We start from the raw sequence: 20,364 nt of genomic DNA, 5'->3' as shown, positions 1-20,364 counted from the left end.
TGCCATTCCATTTTTTATCTGCTGTGGTTCTGGATGTTCCCTCTGCAGTCTGCACCCGTCAGACCCGCTCCCGGACTTTCCATCTTTGGCCCGGAGAGCCTGGCACTCTGTCTGGGGATCGTTTTCTATATTCACACCTTCAGTTCTTCTATTCATGGAGTGCTGTAGCTGTCCCCATTGCTCCTTTAACAATTCCTGAGCGGGATCCCAGGCTCTGCTTAGCTGGCACCCTATGTTGTGGTTCATGAGATTGTCAGTTACTTTTATCTCTATCAATTCCCGTGTAACACTGTCCTAAATTCTGGGTGTCTGTGCTAGAATAACTGGGGTTAAAGTACCTTGTACAAGCATAATAAAGATTCAAAACTCCATTAGCATCTGTATTATCCAGTCCTCTATCCTTTTACACCAGGATACCATATGACATTTGAGAATGAACTTGACCATAGTACATTGTTAGCAGTGCTTGTGTGTTTATCGTCCTTTACATTTGTAATGGGATACCTTCCAGTATCGTGTCGGACCTCCTTTTGCTTGTTGTAGTGCAGCAACTCATAATGGCATGGTCTCTACAAGTCGTTGGAAGTCCCCTGCAGAAATGTTGAGTCATGTTGTTTCTATAACCATCTGTAACTGCAAAAGTGTTGACGGTGAAATATGCTCACTATTTTTTATTTACTTAAATTTGGCATATTTCGTGACAGTACCTTTTCTGTGAAATGTTTACAAGGCGATATTTGTCTTGGCTTCAGTTGTCTAGTGGAAGTATGATTCCACAATGCAGTTTCGTTGGCTACAGAAATGACCTGGTTCAATGCGTTTGCCTCTTTTTGGTGCTTCAAATACCATTTCTTCGAATGTGGTTTCTTCTTAAAGTTTATATAAAAAAAGTATTAACATAATTCATTTTTTTCTGTTCACTTCCAAATTATTATGACGGCGACCTGCACACTGTTCTACCGTCAACACACACCAAGAGTTCTTTCCCGACTGACTACAGTCAAAGACAACTCCAGCATCAAAGACATTTTACACAACACACAAGCTTCCACTTGTAATCAGTCTCTTTGATATTCTTCGTCACATTTACTAATAGTAATCAATATGCTGTCACTCTCAAAAATATAAGTAAATTAGCATATAATAAGGCAAATTACAATAAAAAAATTCTGACAATAATATAAGAAAACATTTACAATTTGGTATCGACAAACCCGGTAGAAAATAACAAATCTCCCAGATCCATTACAACGTTACAGGATTTTGTGCACACTCCAACCTCTCAGTTTTGTCCCGTAAATGTTCAAGGGGATTCGTGTTGGATGGTATGGATGGCCAAATCATTGGTTTAAATTGTCCAGAATGTTTTGAAAACCAATCACAAACAATTGTGGCCCTGTAATGTGGCACAGTGTCAGCCATAAAAATTCTGTCTTTGTTTGGGAACATAAGGTCCATGAATGGCTGCAAATGTTCTCCAAGTAGGTGAACGTAACAATTTCCATTCTGTGGCCCATGTAAATGCAGCCCACACCATTATGGAGCCAACACCAGCTTGCACACTGCCTTGTTGTTAACTTGGGTCTATGGCTTCTTGGGGTCTGTGCCACACTCAAATCCTAGTATCAGCTCTTACCAACTGAAATGGTACTCATCTGACCAGGCCGTGGTTTTCTAGTCATCTAGGGTCCAACCGATATGGTCATGAGACCAGGGAAGGTGTTGCTGGTGATGTCATGCTGTTACCAGAACAGTATCTGAACTGCTCTTTAAAGCCTCTAGAATACTATTTATGTAGGCTCAGTACAGATTCCTGTGACATTTCAAATGTTATATTCTCTCATTTTGAGGTTACTTTCATATATGGGATATAGCCCGTTAATGAGACCCTCGAGATCAGTGCAAGAATGGTGCCATCAATGGCGTAACACTTAAGTTACATATGTAGAATTGCCAGCAATAACCGTTTACAGAAATGTGGTATCACATCTAGCTCTATCCAGTAGTTCAGCAGAAATTCTTTGTCTTTTCTCTTCCCATTCGTCTGTTATTGTGTGAGGACGAGTTTTGCATTGAGTTTCTGTGTCCCTAAATCTTTGCGTAAAATCTTATGACACACATCATGATTCAAATTAAGTTCTTCTGATATCGCACTCACAGTTATGTGACAGTCTTCTTGCAATAATTGCCTTACACACTCCACTTTCCTATCATTATATAGGACCAGCTCTGGGATCATCTTGCACAGAATATCTGTCTTCACAAAACCTTTCATGCTGCTTGAAAACATGATTTCTTGACAGTGCCTCGCCTGCACATGCTTGCTTAATCATTGTCCACACTTCTCTAGCGATTTTCCTGAGCATAACACAGAACTTAATGTTTTTGCTCTTTGCTCACAGTCAGCATCTGTTGTGTCACTATAACTAATGCGCCAAGACCCAAACAGTGTGTTGTTAAACACAGCCCTGCCACCTAGTGAGTTTACAAAGAAACATGGCCGAGGTAATTTCGAGGACATGCACATACCAGCTAACATAAGAACGACATTTGTTCCTTTTTAGTATTGCAAACTCAGAAATAAACAATACCAGCCCTGGAACTTTTCTGGCAAAGGCTTACAAAGAGAGTAAAAATTAGTCTCTGCTGTAATTTGCACAATCACAATACAACTCATAAAACTAATTTCCATGTTGACTTTTCCTCCTTGTCAAGTTTTCTGAATGGAACTGTGAACTCTGGTGAGAGATATCCAGCAAGCTCCCATCTAACATAACTCAAGAAGTTGGGCATACTTACCCATTCAAAAGAATAATATCTCATTAGCCACTCTTTTCTACCAATTAAATGAATATTTATATTCAGAAATTGAAAAATTCTGTTAGCTTCTTGCCAAGTAGCAGTGTCCCTTGCAAGGCTGCTCAAAATAGGTATGTGTTGTAAAATTGATGTAGGTAACTATTTTATTTGAAAAATATCAATATATTCAAACAAATATTGACAACATAATGAGAAGGATAGATTGCTCCTAACCATGAACGTGCATGTGGAGTTGCAGAGAGGCACGAAAAACAGTCTTTAGTTTGTACCTGTCTGCCACTCAATGTGTCATCCTTATGGTGAGTAGCAATCTGTCCTTTTCATAATATTGTTGATTTTCTAAGATGGGCTTTCCATTGTCAAATAAATATTAGTTACAAATAGAAGGTAAACTGCAACTATTTATCGTAACTGAGGAGGGAGTTGCTTTCTTTCTAATTTCTGTTTATTCTATATTCAGCAATGCTAGAACACGTTTAAGAAAACTGACAACAAATAGCTCTCTGCAGGGTATCTCTCATTATGTCTGTAAATGATTTCTGGTATGGCATAATACGCTGAGGTGACAAAAGTCATGGGATACCTTCTCATATCATATCAGACCTCCTTTTGCTCAACACGGTGCACAAATCAACACAGCATGGACTCGAAAAGTCATTGGAAGTCCGCTGCAGAAATACGGAGCCGTGCTGTGTCTATAGTCATCCCTATTTGTGAAAGTGTTCCTAGTGTAGGGTTTCATGCATGAAATGACCTCTCTGTTGGACCCATAAATTTTCAGTGGGATTCATGTTGGGTGATCTAGGAGGCCAGATCATTCACTTGAATTGTCCAGAATGTTTTTCAAAGCAATCACAACTGATTGTGGCGTATAATGATGGTGCATTGTTATCCATAAAAATCCCATCGATTTTGGTAATATGAAGTCCACAAATGGCTGGAAATGGTCTCCAAGTAGCCGAACATAAATATTTCCAGTCAATGATTGGTTCAGTTGGACCAAGGGACTCATTCTATCCCGTGTAAACACCAGTAGCTTTCCCAGTGCCTTGTTGACAACTCGGATCCATGGCTTCGTGGTTCTGCACCACACTCAAACCCCACCATCAGCTCTTACCAACTGAAATTGGGACTTATCTCACCAGGCCACAGTTTTCCAGTCATCTAGGGTCCAATCAATGCAATGATGAGTCTGGGAGAAGTGATGCAGGTGATGTTGTGCTACTAGCTGACATCGTCCCATTAATTCCAAATTTCACTGCCTTTTTATAACGGATACATTCGTCGTATGTCCTACATTCATTTCTGCTGTTATTTCCTGCAGTGCTGCTAGTCTTTCAGCACTGAAGGCCATCAGACACTGCATTGTTCACGGTGAGAGGTAATGCCTGAATTTTGGTATTCTCAGCACGCTCTTTGACACTGTGGATCTCGGAATACTGAAATCCCTGACGATTTCTGAAATGAAATGTGCCAAGTGTCTAGCTCCCACTACCATTCTGCATTCAAAGTCTGTTAATTCCTGTCATGTGACCATAATCACATTGGAATCCCTTTCGTGTGAATCACTCGAGTAGAAATGACAGCTCCACACATGCGCTGCCCTTTTATATCTTATGCATATGATACTCATTATACTGCTGCCATCTATATATGTGCATATTGCTGTTCTATGGCATTGTCTCCTCAGTGTATAAAAAAGTGATTGGAAGTAAAACATTGAAAAAAAAAACCTAGAATTTAGTTCAGCCATAGCAAGGTTAAAGGGTACATGGGACATAAATATTGTGTTGTTTGTTAATCGGTTATACAAGTTACATTGTAGGACAGATCTAAAAGAAAAAGTCCAATGGCTGAGAAGAACTTAACCAAAAACTGGTGACATTCTAACTACTGGAAACCCAAGAAGATATTAATAAGCCACAACTGTGTGTTACAGATTCTTTAACATGAGTTCATTTATTGGAGGTTTACTTTCTAAGGACTAGTAACAGCATAATCTTTCTGTGTTTAGTGTTTCAGGTTCAGCCAAGATGTTGGAGATAAATGGGAATTCGAAAACCTCAGCATGTGACTTCAGTGCTCTCCTAGAAGCCAGGGATGTCGCACTCGTAACATTGGTGGCGGGAGAAACACAGCTGGCAGTACACAGGTCTGTCTTGGTGGCCAAAAGCCCAGTGTTGGCTGCAATGCTCGCTCACAACGAGATGGAGACCGGCAACTGTCGCATTGTAGTCACAGATGTTGAGCTGAAGGTGCTGCAGCAGCTGCTGCTGTTTATGTACAAGGATAGCACTCCGCAGCTCTGCAGTATGGCGCCACAGCTCTTGGTGGCTGCAGACAAGTATTGCATTCTCGACTTGAAGGGACAGTGCGAACTGCAGCTGGTCGAAGATCTGTCTGTGGAAAACGTCGTGTCGACTGCATTGCTCGCATTGCGCCACTCCTGCCCACATTTGAAGGAAACTGCTGGGTGTTTCCTCAAGGCTAATCTTGCCAAGGTGATGGGCACTGGAGGATGGGCGGAGGCAGTGCGAAACAATGCTGAAGAATTCGTGGAACTCAGTCACTTGCTTGCAACAACCAGGTTAGTGACTATCGTAAAAGGTAACTTGAGGGAAATCACTGACATCTATACTATGTGTGTCACTGTAAAATATGGGGCATCAGGTACTCTTTCCTGAACAGTAAGTTAAGGCATTCACTTTTCATTTCCAAATAAAATGGAGAAGAATGGCAACTTGTATGCTTCATAGCAAGTTGTCACTTGCCTGAACATTTTATCTTGATTTTCATTTTTCAAGAGTTACACTTTGAACATTTGTAAAAAATATAAGTTTAAGAAAAATTTGGTTGCTTTTACTTTTACTGTATCAGATAATACTAGGCTCAGTGTTTTTGACTGTCTGTCGTATTCCATTCATTGGTGGAATGAGGAAACAGTTACTACTTACATGCTTTGTCTCTCATATTTAATTCCCATGGTCCTTGTACAAGACATTTTATACGGCACTAACAGAATTTTTGCTCAGTTTTCTTCACAATTACTAGCTTCTTAAACTTATCAGTTAGGTTCCACATGAACAAGGTCATCATTCTTCACAAGATTGTCCCTTAAATTCCCCAAACACTATCAAATGAACCTTACAAACCAGTTAAGATCATAGCAGCCTGTCTAGAAATTTATTCAGTGTTAATCAAAGAAGGCACAGATAGCGGTAAAGCCAAAATGTAGCCTCTGCATACAAAAATGCTGCAAATTGCCCCAACTTTCCTGCAACAGGTGTTTGTTTCCTGACGTGGATCCCAAATGATAAATATTGGCATTCTAGATAATTTGCAAAAAATGCTGTTGGCCATTCCACAGTGGTAACACTGGTTCCTGTGAGATCACCAGACCTAAGCACTGTCAGGCTTTGCTAGTATTTGGAAGACTGGCTGTCCAATCTGCAAGCAGGATGCACTCAGCCCTTATGAGACCAATTGAGGAGCTACTAGACTGAGAAGTAGAGGCTCCTGTCTTGAAAACTAACAATGACCAAGAGAGTGGTGTGCTGACCACATGCCCCTCCATATTTGCTTCTAGTGATGCGGCATTCTGTCGGTACCATTGGGACCCTGAGTCCTGCTCAGTTAGTTGTAGTTTAGCTTTAGTGTTATTTTATACAACATATTCCTTTCATGTCTGATCTGACACGTAATCTTGCCTGGAAAGTTCACAAATCCGGGTCCGCAGCTCGTGGTCGTGCGGTAGCATTCTCGTTTCCCACACCCGGGTTCCCGGGTTCGATTCCCGGCGGTGTCAGGGATTTTCTCTGCCTCGTGATGACTGGGTGTTGTGTGCTGTCCTTAGGTTAGTCAGGTTTAAGTAGTTCTAAGTTCTAGGGGACTGATGACCATAGATGTTAAGTCCCATAGTGCTCAGAGCCATTTGAACCACAAATCCGGTATTGGAGGAGCAAAACTTGGTGTTGATTCAAAGTTCAAGTTAACTCAATAAACAGAGAAATTCTTTAACTAAAACTGGCTTTTACAAATGTTTATTTGCCCTTCAGATCAAAAATCCTTTAAAGGAGGCAATAGTTTGCTGTTCATTGAAAATTGGAGTTACAAACACGTTCAGAAATACAGAAGTCGTTTGATTTTTTTTTTTTTTTTTTTTTTTTTTTTTGTCAACTTACTTGTTTACTTAGCTTGAGATCTCAAAATTTGTCTGGTTAAAATGCTAAAACTCTTTCTGAAAATCAGGGAATTTCACTTTGGGATACTTTTGACAACTGTGTTTGGCGCTCTTTCTGCTGTTTTTCCTGCCTGTGTCTTTGTGTACTTCATTTGCATAATTGTGTTTTAAGGTGTGTTACATCTGTGTCATCAATAGTTTAATAAAGTGCTTTGTGTTAACACTGATATTATTTAATTTTGGTTAGTCGTTCCCACACCTGCATCACAACATTACACACCTCTTGCCTCAGACATACTTCTATTTCACTACACTTTTTTCCCTTTCACCACAGAGATGGTGTCTCTCTGTATAATATTCTTCCCTTAACAAAGATGTAGGTCCTCTTTCCTTAGTAAACCTACCATATTTCTTACCATGAAGTGCCAAAGAAACTGGTATAGGCATGCATATTCAAATACAGATACATGTAAACAGGTGGAACATGGCACTGTGGTTGGCAATTCCTATATAAGACAAGTATGTGGTGCAGTTGTTAGATCATTTACTGATGCTATAATGGCAGGTTATCAAGATTTAAGTGAGTTTGAATGTGGTATTATAGTTGGTGCACTAGCGATGTGACACAGCATCACTGTGGCCAGAAAAAGATCCTGCAAGCATGGGACCAACGACGACTGAAGAGAATCATTCAGCATGACACAAGTGCAATTCTTCCATAAATTGCTGTAGATTTCAATGCTATACCATCAACAAAGGTCAGCATATGAACCATTCAACGAAACTTCATCGATATGGGCTTTCAGAGCCGAAGGTCCACTGGTATACCCTTGATGGCTGCATGAAACAAAGTTTTATGCCTCACATGGGCCTGTGAACACTGACATTCCACTATTGATGACTTGAAACATGTTGCCTGGTTGGATGAGTCTCATATCAAATTGTATCAAATGGATGACGTGTACGGATATGGAGACAACCTCATGAATCCTTGGACCCTGCATGTCAGCAGGGCTGTTCGAGCTGATGGAGACTGTAATGCTGTGGGGCATGTGTAGTTGGAGTGATGTCAGACTTCCGATATGTCTAGATATGACTCTGACAGGTGACACATACATAAGCATCGTGTCTGATCACCTGCATCCATTCATGTCCATTGTGTATTCCACAGACTCTGGCAATTCCAGCAGGACAAAGCAACATCCTACATGCCCAGAATTGCTACAGGGTGGCTCCAGTAACACTCTTCCGAGTTTATACACTTCCGCTGGCCACCAATCTCACCAGACATGAACATAATTGAGCATATCTGGGATGCATTGCAATGTACTGTTCAGAAGAGATTCCACCCCTTCGTGCTCTTACAGATTTATGGACAGTCCTGCAGGATTCATGGTGTCAGTTCCCTCGAGCACTACGTCGGACATTAGTCGAGTCCATTTCACATCATGTTGCAGCACTTCTGCATGCTAGTGGGGCCCCTACATGATATTAGGAAGGTGTACCAGTTTCTTTGGCTCTTAAGTCTATGAGGACACAGCATCCTGTTTAAGAAGCAATACCTTTTCTTTTTATTTTTTTGTTTTATTTTATTTTTTATTTATTTATTTATTTTATCTTTGTGTGAATTAATGCATTTTTACTCCTGCTTGTTGCCTGGTTTTATTTCATCGCCATCTACTAAGTACCTGTTTCTCATTCTAGCTAATCTTTGAAGAACTCAACTTTTTTTGTAGCCAGCAATCCTTGTGATTAAATTACTCATTATAAACTTGTATTACCATTCCATATTATCTTTAATACTAAAGCTAGCACATCATAAATTATGTTACTTGTTCTTCCTCTCATCAGTGTGACACTGCTAACATCTGAAAAATACATCTCATCGCTATAGCATACACTTAACATTGATGCATGGATACATGTGCTCACTAATCATTTTATGTTACTCAGAGAAAATAATCTGGATACAGCTCTGACACCATCTCATGAAGGAAAATAGAAAGGGTCGGCAATGGAGGAGCTCTTAGAATGGTTGCACGTCAGTCTCACTTGAGGCAACACTAGAAACAATACCTTTAAATTTTGTAAGCATTCTGATGGCATAAAACCAGAGATAACTATACCATCTGAATAGTCAGAGAAAGAAGGTACTCATGCTGTCATTTACTCATGGTACCTGTGGAAAATATCTGAACGGTAACCGCTGGAACAGGAATTATCTCTTGTGTGTGTCAATCACAAAAATTTTCTTTGGCCCGTCATCCAAAGGTAGCTACAGGTAGGCCTCCAATTTTTGAAAAGAAATGACCCTGACCTAGTTTTCCATCAAATCTTCAGAGTGGGGGAATAACGCAACTGAACATACAATTTATTGGATTGGTGATTGACATGTTCGGTGTTTGTATCTTTGCAATCTGGTGAAACAACAACAGGATCTGTGGACTGTTGTGCAGCAGACACAACATGCACCTCATTATAATGACTGTCTGACATGGAATGTGAACGCTGCCTAACATCATCTATAATTAAATGCCCTATTTTGTGTGTGAAAGCAACACAGGCAGGACTTCTGTGATTGTGCAGGTTGCGCTGCGGCCCGATGGTACGATTGGTTAGAATGTGATCTAGACATCTGACCTGAATGGAGGAGGGGGTATCCCCTGAACTGTCTTGCTTCTGGCACCAGATATTGCAGGTGCGTAAAAATCATGCAATTGTGCTCAGTTATTTCAACACTGTCTTGTGACTCAATAACTGACAATACTGTACTGTCACAGTTTGGAGCTTTCGTATGGCAGCGGAAATACAGAATTGGACACATTCTGGGTAATTGCATCTCTCATCATAATGTCGCTGTAACTGAACCCATATGAACACTGAAAGTGATATTTCCTAGTTTGTAGGACTGTTCTGGCTGCTGTTTCAATCTAAACAACTTATAATGAGCAGCTGCTGCACACATTTGTGATTTAAAATGATTTGACTGTTTGTCAACTAACTTGTCATAGAGGACCTCATGAGGTTGGCAATCAGGAAACTGTTTCATCACCAACTGAAATAGATCTGAGCCTATGGTCAAGAGAAAATGGTAAATACGCTGGTTACCTGTTATGCTGTACGCATTCAAATGATCAATCAACTGCACACCATAATCAGCCCAGTCTTCACTTTGCCTATGAAACTTTCTCAATTTAGGCACTTGAAGCATGAGTTGTTGCTAATTGAAATCGCTGGGGCTGTGTTCATGGTGCTGCCATAATTTCTTGCAGTGCTTGTAATATCTATTCAATCCTTTGCCCCTGCAATTGCATAGCTTGCATTAAAGACACAATTGTGGAAAACACATCCTGAACACCCAATGTAACAACACACACAAACAGAAAAATAGCACAGCTGCAAGAGTGATTGTTACAGAATATGCCACAGCAACGTAATCACGATCTGCACGTTTGGTGTCACTTTACTTGTTGTGTCTGACTTCTTGAACACTGAGGTGACTAGTAATAATTCAGCTAATTAAAACACTCTGGATAAGTAATTGTATTGTATTGTACAGGACTGTGGACCTAGAAACAATGGAGAGGCTTCGTCACCACCGTAGCCCTCATTGGTTCACAACCCCTCAACTGGCTACAGCAATCCACTCACCCCACCGCCACCCCACGCTGAACCCAGGGTTACACATCCTCCCCCCCCCCCTCCCCCTCCCCCTCCCCACTCCAGGAATGTCTCACACCAGACGAGTGTAACCCCAATGTTTGCTTAGTAGAGTAATGATGGTGTGTGCATACGTGGAGAAAGCGTTTGCGCAGCAATCGCAGCCCACATTCGCTGAGGCAGATGGAAAACCGCCTTAAAAACCATCCACAGACTGGCCAGCACACCGGACCTTGACACTAATCCACCGGGCAGCAGTGTGTTAGACTGCACAGCTAACTAGGCAGATGAATAAGTAATACTTTATTAATTATAACAAAATTCTTATCAGGCTTGGCTGTAGCTATGAAACTGCACATGTGGACTTGCGATGCAGAACACACTAAATGACCCACAATTACTGAGTGGCAAATTGATAAGTGTTCAGAATGACCATACTGTTTCTTCACTACAGTCACTAGAAAACAAAACTTCACAGACACTTGTTGACGCAGTTCTGATAGCACTAGCATGTAGGCACAGTTCACACTAGACAGAAGCCTCGTCAGTCCCCGAAGGTTGACACGGGCTGTGTCACGGCGAGTAGGTAGCGTGACGACATTATTCCGATAGTACCTTTCTGGAGGTGGAAGGATCTGACCTCAGGCAGAACTGCCCTGCTGGCCTCTGGTGACACTATTTCGCGGCACAGGGTGCAGCGGTGGCACCTCGGAACTATGGGAGACACAGCTTCTTCCTAGCATCTCATTAGCTACCACATTGCTGTGTAGTACCTCTGCAGTGGTCGATACTTCTTGCGCTGCTCTCAATACTTGACAACACTGCACCCCATACAATCTTGCTTTAATAATAAACACCGAAGTAGTACTGAGTCAAATGCCGTTTGGAAATCGAGAAATATTGCGTCTACCTGGACTGCCTCGATCCGAAGATTTCATTGTGTCATGCGAGAAAAGTGTAAATTGAGCTTCACGCGGTTGACGTTTTCGGAATCGTGCTGTTTGGTGTGGAGGAGATCATTCTATTTGAGATACCTCATTACATTTGAGATCGGAATATGTTCTAGTATTCTACAACAAACAGGTCTCAGGTATATTGGACAGTAGTTTTGTTGATCACTTCTATTAGTCTTTTTGTATATGAGTGTAACCAGTGCTTTCTTCCAACATATTTGGATGATTTGATGTTTTAGCTGCTGCATAAAGTTCTCTTTTCATCCTACAAGAAACTTTGATGTCTGTAACAATACAATATCTATAGACCGATTTAAATAGGTTTTCCCTCAGGACCTTTTTAAGAAAGATTTCTTCAAATAGACTTGTAAACACATTCATAAATATATTAAATTGCAAGGTAATATCAATAGCATCATATACACAAGATCAACCCACAAGAAGTTTTCTGTAGTTTATCCTAAAGTTTATCAAAATGAAATTTACTGCTCTGTTTGTTTACTATATCAGTGATGAGGAGCTGCCCATCATGCTCAGAAAGGCCATTTGGAATACACTAAAAAAGGGTGTGTGGAAATTGATAGATCTGATGTACATTTACAGACAAATAAATGATTACAATTTCGGAGAATTTGGATGATTTATTCGTGAGAGAGAGCTTGACAAATTGAGCAAGTCAATAATGCATTGGTCTAGACCTGGCCCTTATAGAAGCAGTTATTCCACTTGCCACTGATTGGTAGAATTGTTGGACATCCTCCTGAGGGAAGCTCCTGTGTCCAGATCGTCAAAATCCCGAGCATGTGGAAGGGCCCTGCCCATAATTCTCCAAACATTCTCATTTTGGAAGAGATCCAGTGACCTTGCTGGCCAAGATAAGTTTTGACAAGCGTGAAGATAAGCAGTAGAAGCTGTCACTGTGTGCAGGTAGGCATTATCTTTCTGGAATGTGAGCCCAGGATGGCTTGCCATGAAGGGCAACAAAATGGGGGTGTAAAATATTGTCAGTGTATCACTGTGCTGCAGATGGCAAACAAAAGGGATCCTGCTATGAAAAGAAATGGCACCCAAGACCATCGCTCTGGGCTATCAGGCCAGATGGCGGGCACCAGTCTGCTCGGTATCCACTGCTGTCCAGAACATTTCCACACGAGTCTTCACTGGGCATTGGGGTTCAGTTCAAAGTGGGATTCTTCACTAAAGACTATTCTACTCCAATCAATAAGGTTCCAAGCTGATTGTCACCAACACCACTGTATACAAACTTCTTGTTGTACAGAGGTCAATGGTAGTCCACACCACGGGTGTTGTGAGCTCAGCCTCCCTTCTTTGAGCTGCCTAGTAGTCACTGAACCACCAGTTGCATGTCAGAGTGAAGATAACGATGAACCTGGTGCTGTGAGTGCCTCTGTGGCCATTGCACAGTTCTCTCATTGTTATGTCTAGGTCACCTGATTCCTTCTTGACACTGTGGTTGGCCATTGTTCACCCATTCCTGCCAACATCGTCAAATAGTGGCATTGCTCTCATTAGAGTGTCGAGTGAATTGATGATTAGTCCAATCAGCTTCTTTGAGCCCAACAACACATCCTCTCTCAAATGCTGATACCTGTGCATATTGTTTTCGCAACCAGTCTGTGAGGCATAGTTACTGTTCAGCTGAGTATGCAGGATGCCAGCTGAGTACACAGGATGAAATTCACAAAGACTCTGTGCCCTGGTATCGACATGCCCCCTGTATACTGTCATTGCCAGCTGTGCAGTTAAATTGCACTGCTGCATGACACATTCATCCATCAGCTGCTAAAGATAACAGTTTTCCACCTTCCTTTGATACCTGTACGAACATCAATTTGTGACTAAATTGTGTAATTCCTTCATGGTACATTGTTGTTGTTTTTTGTGTATTTTTTGAGAGTTAAATTACAATATCAAGTCTTTTCTATCGATACGTTAGGTATGAAAGTACTGAAACTGGCTATTACTCTTGTTGGAGAGACTACCATTTTTACTATATTGTAAGAGCACATCAGGTATTAAAGATCCATTAAGTTCCTATTATCTGTTAGGAAGTTCACATTAATGTCACCAAATATGGTGAACAAATTACACATGGGCAACAAGTGTGATTCAGTGTGCCTCAGAAAAACATTGAAATATCCAGCAGTTGCCCTGTAAATTGACAGAACAATAACTGTTACAATATATGCTGGTATCTTGATACAACACACATGAAAATACTGTCCAACACATCTGCTTAAATATGGAGGTTTATACACTACATTGTTTCTAACAAAAATTGCAACTCCACCTTCTCCCATATTAAATCTACAATAATGAGCAACTAAACAAAAGTTTTTAATCTCTAAAATGTGAATTCCATTTCTAATCTGATTTTCAAAGAAACATAGTATATAAGGTACACTTCTACATTCTTCATCTTTTAGATGAAGTACCAATTAGTGTATTTATTCTTCAGACCTCATATTTTGATATGGAATGCAGACATGGTCTCCTCCCAGTGGACTTGAACTTTACCAAAGTGGACAGCTCGAGTGCATCAGTGATCACCAACACAGACAGCTGTACCGTAGGTGCAACCACAGTGGAGGCATGTCTGTGGAGAGCCAGACAAATGTGTGGCTCCTGAGGAGGGGCAGCAGACTTTTCAGTAGTTCGAGGGGCAACAGTCTGGATGATTGAATGATCTGGCCTGGTAATGGGCCATGCTGTGCTGGTACTGCAAATGGCTGAAAGCAAGGGGAAACTACAGCAGTTATTTTTCTCCAGGGCATGCACCTCTTCTGTATGGTTAGGTGTGGATGGCATCCTCTCAGGTAAAATATTCTGGAGGTAAAATTGTTCCCCATTCGGATCTCTGGATGGGGACTAATCAGAAAGATATCGCCACTTGAAAACCAAAACTGGGGTATGTGGGTTGGAGTGTGGAATGTTAGCTGTCTTAATTGGCTAGAGAGGTTAGAAAATTTAAAACAGGGAATAGATAGGTTGAAGTTTGATATACTGGGAATTAGTAATTTGCAGTGGCAGGAAAACCAGGGCTTCTGCTCAGGCAAGTAAAGGGTTCATAATACAAAGCCAAAAAGTGATAATGCAGGAGTAGATATAATAATGAAGAAGAAAACAGGAATGGGGTAAGCTACTATATACAGCAGAGGGAATGCATTATTGTAACAAAGATACTTATAAAGCTAACACTGACCACAGTAGTAGAAGTTCATATACTGACCAGCTCCACAAATGAAGAAGAGACTGAAAGAAAGTATGATAAGATAAAGAAATTATTCATATAAGAGGAGGGAAAATGTAATTGTTATGGCAGACTGGAATCTCATAGCAGGAAGGATAGGAAGTGAAGGAAAAATAGTAGAAGCATGTGGACTAGAGGGAAGGAATGAAAGAAGATTTTTGCACAAAGCATAATTTAATGATTGCTAACATTTGGTTTAAAAATCATGTTGTTGTTGTTGTTGCCGTCTTCAGTCCAAACACTGGTTTGAAGCAGGTCTTCGTGGACTCCATCTTGTTCGAGGAGCCTCTTCCTCTCTGAACAGTTACTGCAACCTTCTGAATATGCTTACTGTATTCATCTCTTGGTCTTCCTCTATGATTTTTACCCTCTCCCCACCTCCCTCCACACTTCCCTCCCCCCCTGCGGGTTCGGGGGTAAGAATAGGCCCGCGGTATTCCTGCCTGTCGTAAGAGGTGACTAAAAGGAGTCTCAAATGTTTCGGCCTTATGTGATGGTCACCTCTCGGGTTTGACCTCCATCTTTCTAAATTATTCCGAAGAGCGAGCCAATTGGGGAAGGGCGCCTTACATGGTGCACTGTATCCGTCGTGCATTGAGACCTTTAGCCGGCTTTTTGTCGTTGCAATGGTGTCCCGCTCGTTTTCCATCTCTTGGGTGAGGATACGTCCCTGGGTGCGATTACCACCCTGCACTCTGCGGTATTGCTTTTAACTGCGACGACGACCTTGGACATTTTTGCACCTAAGATCCAGCACGGTAGCCAGTCCGTTGTGGTGGGGCCGCCATGTACCCTGTTGGTTGTAGCCCCCTGAAAACACAGGGATTGCTCTACTGATGCCTGCGCCGTTAACTCCCCACGTATGCCAAGGAGTAGATGCCCATCTCCTTGGGGCATCAGGACTCCCGGCAATGGCCGTCCTGCCAGGTGGCTATTGCTGCGGCTGGGTGGCGCCCGTGGGGAGGGCCCTTGGTCGGGGTAGGTGGCATCAGGGCAGATGACCCGCAATGAAGCGTGGTACATCATCTCTCGCTGGCGGCCAGCCGCCAGCAGTCTCTAAGCGTTCGAGGGCTCATTTTTAGGGTAACGTTTATTACCCCAAATCGTTCCCATCCCTGGCCACACCATGGGAGGAACGAAAGGCATTGAATGAAAGTGAGACGTATTCGCCCAGGTATCTTGTCTGTACTAGAGCTGATGGTGACTCGTTTCTATCCGTGAAGCCTCAGTTCTTTGTAGAGCATTTAGAGGACAAGTTTGGGGAGGTGGAGGGCTTGTCCAAGATGCGGTCCGGATCGGTGTTGATAAAAACGGCATCCTCCGCCCAGTCACGGGCCTTGCTCGCTTGTAATAAGCTGGGGGATGTCTCCGTAACTATCACGCCCCATAAAAGTCTGAATATGGTCCAGGGCATTATCTTCCACAGGGATCTCCTTTTACAGTCCGATGACGAGCTGCGCGCCAACTTGGAGCGACCAGGTGTCCATTTCGTCCGGCACGTCCACCGGGGTCCGAGGGATCGTCAAGTTGCCACCGGTGCCTTCATCTTGGCCTTCGAGGGTGACACGTTACCTGAGAAGGTCAAGGTGATGGTATACCGTTGTGATGTCAAGCCATATATCCCTCCCCCGATGCGGTGCTTCAAGTGTTGGAAGTTCGGCCATATGTCTTCTCGCTGTGCTTCCGACCTCGTCTGTCGCGATTGCGGTCGACCATCCCATCCTGATCATCCCTGTGCCCCGCCTCCCATCTCTGTGAACTGTGGTGAGCTTCATCCACTTTGCTCGCCGGACTGTCCGATTCTGCAGAAGGAGCGGAAAATCATGGAAATCAAGACCCTCGACTGCCTGACGTACGCTGAGGCGAAGCGGAAATATGATCGGCTTCATCCAGTGCGTATGACATCTTCTTATGCCCCAACTGTCACTCCTGCTCCAGTTCCATCAACTCCAGTCAGCTCTCAGAGTCGAAGGCCCACACCTGCCCCCTTGATGGTGGGGGGCACTAAACTCCCTGTTGCTCCTGGTCCATCTACCTCAGGAGCAACGCCCCCCCAACCATCGGGGACATCAGTTCCCCCTTCCCAGCCGGAGAAGCGTAAGACTTCTTCGGCTCCTCTCGCCAGGAAGGGGTCTCTTGGGGACCTCCCTTCGCAAGCTCCGACCGGTACCAAAGCCGACAGCCGCAAGTGGCTCAAACAATCGCCAGTCCCTGGTCGTCGTGACACACGGTCGTCGTCTGTCCCTGAGACTGACCCAGTTACACCCTCCCAGCCTGAACCACCGAAGGCACAGCGCGAGAAGCAGAAGAAGAAGAAAGTCCCCAAGGCTACCGACATTGCGGTGGCACCCATCCCACCGCTTCCTACAAGCTCTGCATCTGAGGATGAGGTGGAGATTCTGGCGTCCGCTGAGGACCTGGATCTGGCGTCCGCTGAGGACCTGGATCTCGCCAGTCCCTCGGACGCAATGGATGGCTGATGTACAGGTGGTGACTCAGTAGCAGCAGGGGCCCCAGAGGCGTAATCTGCCTCCCCAGTCCCTTCACGCCTTTCCCATCCATGGCCAATACCATCCTCCAGTGGAACTGCAGCGGTTTCTTCCGCCATCTAGCTGAGCTCCGCCAACTTATCAGCCTTCACCCTTTCCTTTGCATTGCTCTGCAGGAAACTTGGTTTCCAGCAATGCGAACCCCCGCCCTCCATGGCTATCGGGGTTCTTATAAGAACCGGGCAGCTTATGAAAGGGTGTCTGGTGGCGTCTGCATATATGTCCTTAACTCTCTTCACAGCGAGTATGTACCTCTACAAACAGCTTTAGAGGCTGTCGCTGTTCAGGTGTGGATGCCACAGGCTGTTACCGTCTGCAGTATTTACCTTCCACCGGATGGTGCTGTCGCGCAGCATGTCCTGGCTGCTCTGATAGCCCAACTGCCGCCACCTTTCTTGTTGCTGGGCGATTTCAATGCCCACAACCCTCTATGGGGTGGGACTGTCTCCGATGACCGCGGTCGTGCCGTGGAGCATTTGTTGGCTCAGCTCGACCTTAGCCTCTTGAACACCGGTGCTCCCACGCATTTCAGTGTGGCCCATGGCTCGTTCTCGGCCATCGATCTTAGCCTCTTGAACACCGGTGCTCCCACGCATTTCAGTGTGGCCCATGGCTCGTTCTCGGCCATCGATCTCTCTCTTTGCAGCCCTGGACTTGTCCCATCCCTCCACTGGAGAGTGCATCCTGACCTGTGTGGTAGTGACCATTTTCCCATCTATTTGTCACTGCCCCAGTGTCATTCTTCTGGGCGCCTGCCCCGCTGGGCTCTCCACAGGGCTGACTGGCCGGCTTTTACTTCCGCTGCAACCATTGAGTCTCCCCCACAGGGTGACATTGACGAGGTGGTCCGTGTCTTAACCACGTCCATCATTTCGGCGGCCGAGGCTGCCATCCCCCGCTCTTCTGGACTCCCTCAGAGGAAAGCTGTACCCAGGTGGTCGCCGGAGGTTGCTGAGGCTATTCGCGACCGTCGGTGGGCTCTCCAGCATCATAGGTGGCACCCGTCTCTCGAGACCCTCATCGCCTTTAAGAGGCTCCGTGCCTTGGCCCGTCGTCTTATTGCACGGCGTAAGCAGGAGTGCTGGGAGAGGTATGTCTCCTCCTTGGGCTCCCGTGTCTCCCCCTCGCTCGTGTGGTCCCGGATCCGGTGGATTTACGGATACCAGACCCCTATGGGTGTCCCTGGGATCTCCCTGGACGGCGCTGTCTGCACGGACGCTGCCGCCATTGCTGAACACCTTGCTGCGCACTTTGCTAAGAGCTCTGCGACTGCAACTTATCCCCCCGCCTTTCGCTCTCTCAAGGAGCGGGCCGAGCAGACGCCATTATCATTCCACACGCGTCGTTCTGAAAAATACAATGCTCCTTTCAGCGAGAGGGAATTCCTCGCTGCCCTCGCCGATTGCCCTGATACAGCACCAGGACCAGACTGCATCCATGCACAGATGCTGAAGCATCTCTCCAGGGACTGCCAGAGACACATCCTCACCATCTTTAACCGCATTTGGAGCGAGGGCGTGTTCCCGTCACAATGGCGAGAGGGTCTTATTGTCCCCATCTTGAAACCCGGTGTGGACCCACTGGCGGTGGACAGCTATCGTCCCATTACCCTCACCAGTGTTTTGTGCAAATTGCTCGAACGTATGGTGGGGTGGCGTTTGTGTTGGGTCCTTGAGTCGCGCGGTCTCCTCGCTCCACCCCAGGGTGGCTTCCGTCGGGGCCGGTCTGCAGCGGACAATTTGGTGCGGCTGGAATCTGCTATCCGTACGGCCTTTGCCCGACGTCAGCATCTCGTTGCTGTCTTTTTTTGATCTGCGGAAGGCGTATGACACCACATGGAGGCATCAAATCCTTGCTACGTTGCATGAGTGGGGTCTTCGTGGTCAGCTCCCGGCTTTTCTTCAAACCTTTTTATTGCGCCGCTCTTTCCGGGTGCAAGTGGGTGCCGCCTCTAGTTCATCTTATATACAGGAAAATGGGGTCCCGCAGGGCTCGGTGTTGAGCGTCTCCTTATTTCTAGTGGCCATTAATGGTCTGGCTGCAGCCGTGGGGTCGTCGTTGTCTCCTTCTTTGTATGCCGACGACTTCTGCATCTCATTTAGCTCCACGACTACGGGAGTCGCCGAACGCAGGTTGCAAGTAGCCGTTCGCAAGGCGGCATCGTGGGCTCTGACTCATGGTTTTCAGTTTTCTGCAGCCAAGACTCGAGTTATGCACTTCTGCAGGCGTCGGACGGTCCACCCTCATCCTGAACTTTACCTCGACGGCCACCTGCTCGTGTTTGATGCCCGGCTCACATGGGTTCCTCATATTACTCAGCTGAAGCAAAAATGCTGGCGGCACCTCAACGCCCTCCGCTGCCTCAGCCACACATCTTGGGCTGCGGATCGCTGCACGCTGTTGCGATTATACAGAGCCCTTGTGCAGTCCAGGCTTGATTATGGGAGCCTGGCCTATGGGTCTGCATCACCCTCAGTGTTGAAGTTGTTAGACCCCATACACCACTGTGGGGTTCGGCTTGCAACTGGCGCTTTTCGTACCAGCCCCGTGGATAGTCTACTGGTGGAGGCCGGGGTTCCCCCGCTGCGGATTCGCCGCCATTGACTGCTCGTCGACTATGCTGTCCACATGCATTGCTCGCCGGGCCATCCCAGTCGTCGCCTGCTTTTCCCTGCCATGGTCCTCCATCTGCCCGAACGGCGACCTAGGTCTGGGCTTTCCATAGCTGTCTGCATCCAGTCCCTCCTGTCGGAACTGGGGTCATTCCCTCTTCTGCCTCCCTTCCAGGTCCGTGCACCTACGCCTCCCTGGTGTTTGCCCCGGCCGTCCGTCCGTCTGGACTTGGCACAGGGACCCAAGGACTCGGTTCCGCCTGTGGCCCTCCGTCGCCATTTTCTTGCGCTCCTCGCCTCATTTTCGGGCTGTGAGACT

The 20,364-nt window shown here is 45.0% G+C and overlaps 1 protein-coding gene across 1 annotated transcript in view; it reads left to right on the top strand.

Moving 5' to 3' along the window:
- LOC126210190 (CARD- and ANK-domain containing inflammasome adapter protein-like) overlaps window positions 1-20,364 on the top strand; it is a 145,198-nt gene that overhangs the window by 78,425 nt on the left and 46,409 nt on the right. The window contains exon 5 of the mRNA XM_049939366.1: window positions 4,835-5,407. Coding sequence (XP_049795323.1) covers window positions 4,835-5,407 — 573 coding nt within the window. The remainder of the gene's footprint in view (window positions 1-4,834; window positions 5,408-20,364) is intronic.

The sequence above is a fragment of the Schistocerca nitens genome, chromosome 10, assembly GCF_023898315.1.
Source record: "Schistocerca nitens isolate TAMUIC-IGC-003100 chromosome 10, iqSchNite1.1, whole genome shotgun sequence".
Taxonomy (NCBI): Eukaryota; Metazoa; Arthropoda; class Insecta; order Orthoptera; family Acrididae; genus Schistocerca; species Schistocerca nitens.
The sequence above is the reverse complement of the archived record's forward strand: the minus strand, read 5'-3'. Positions and strand labels throughout refer to the sequence as shown.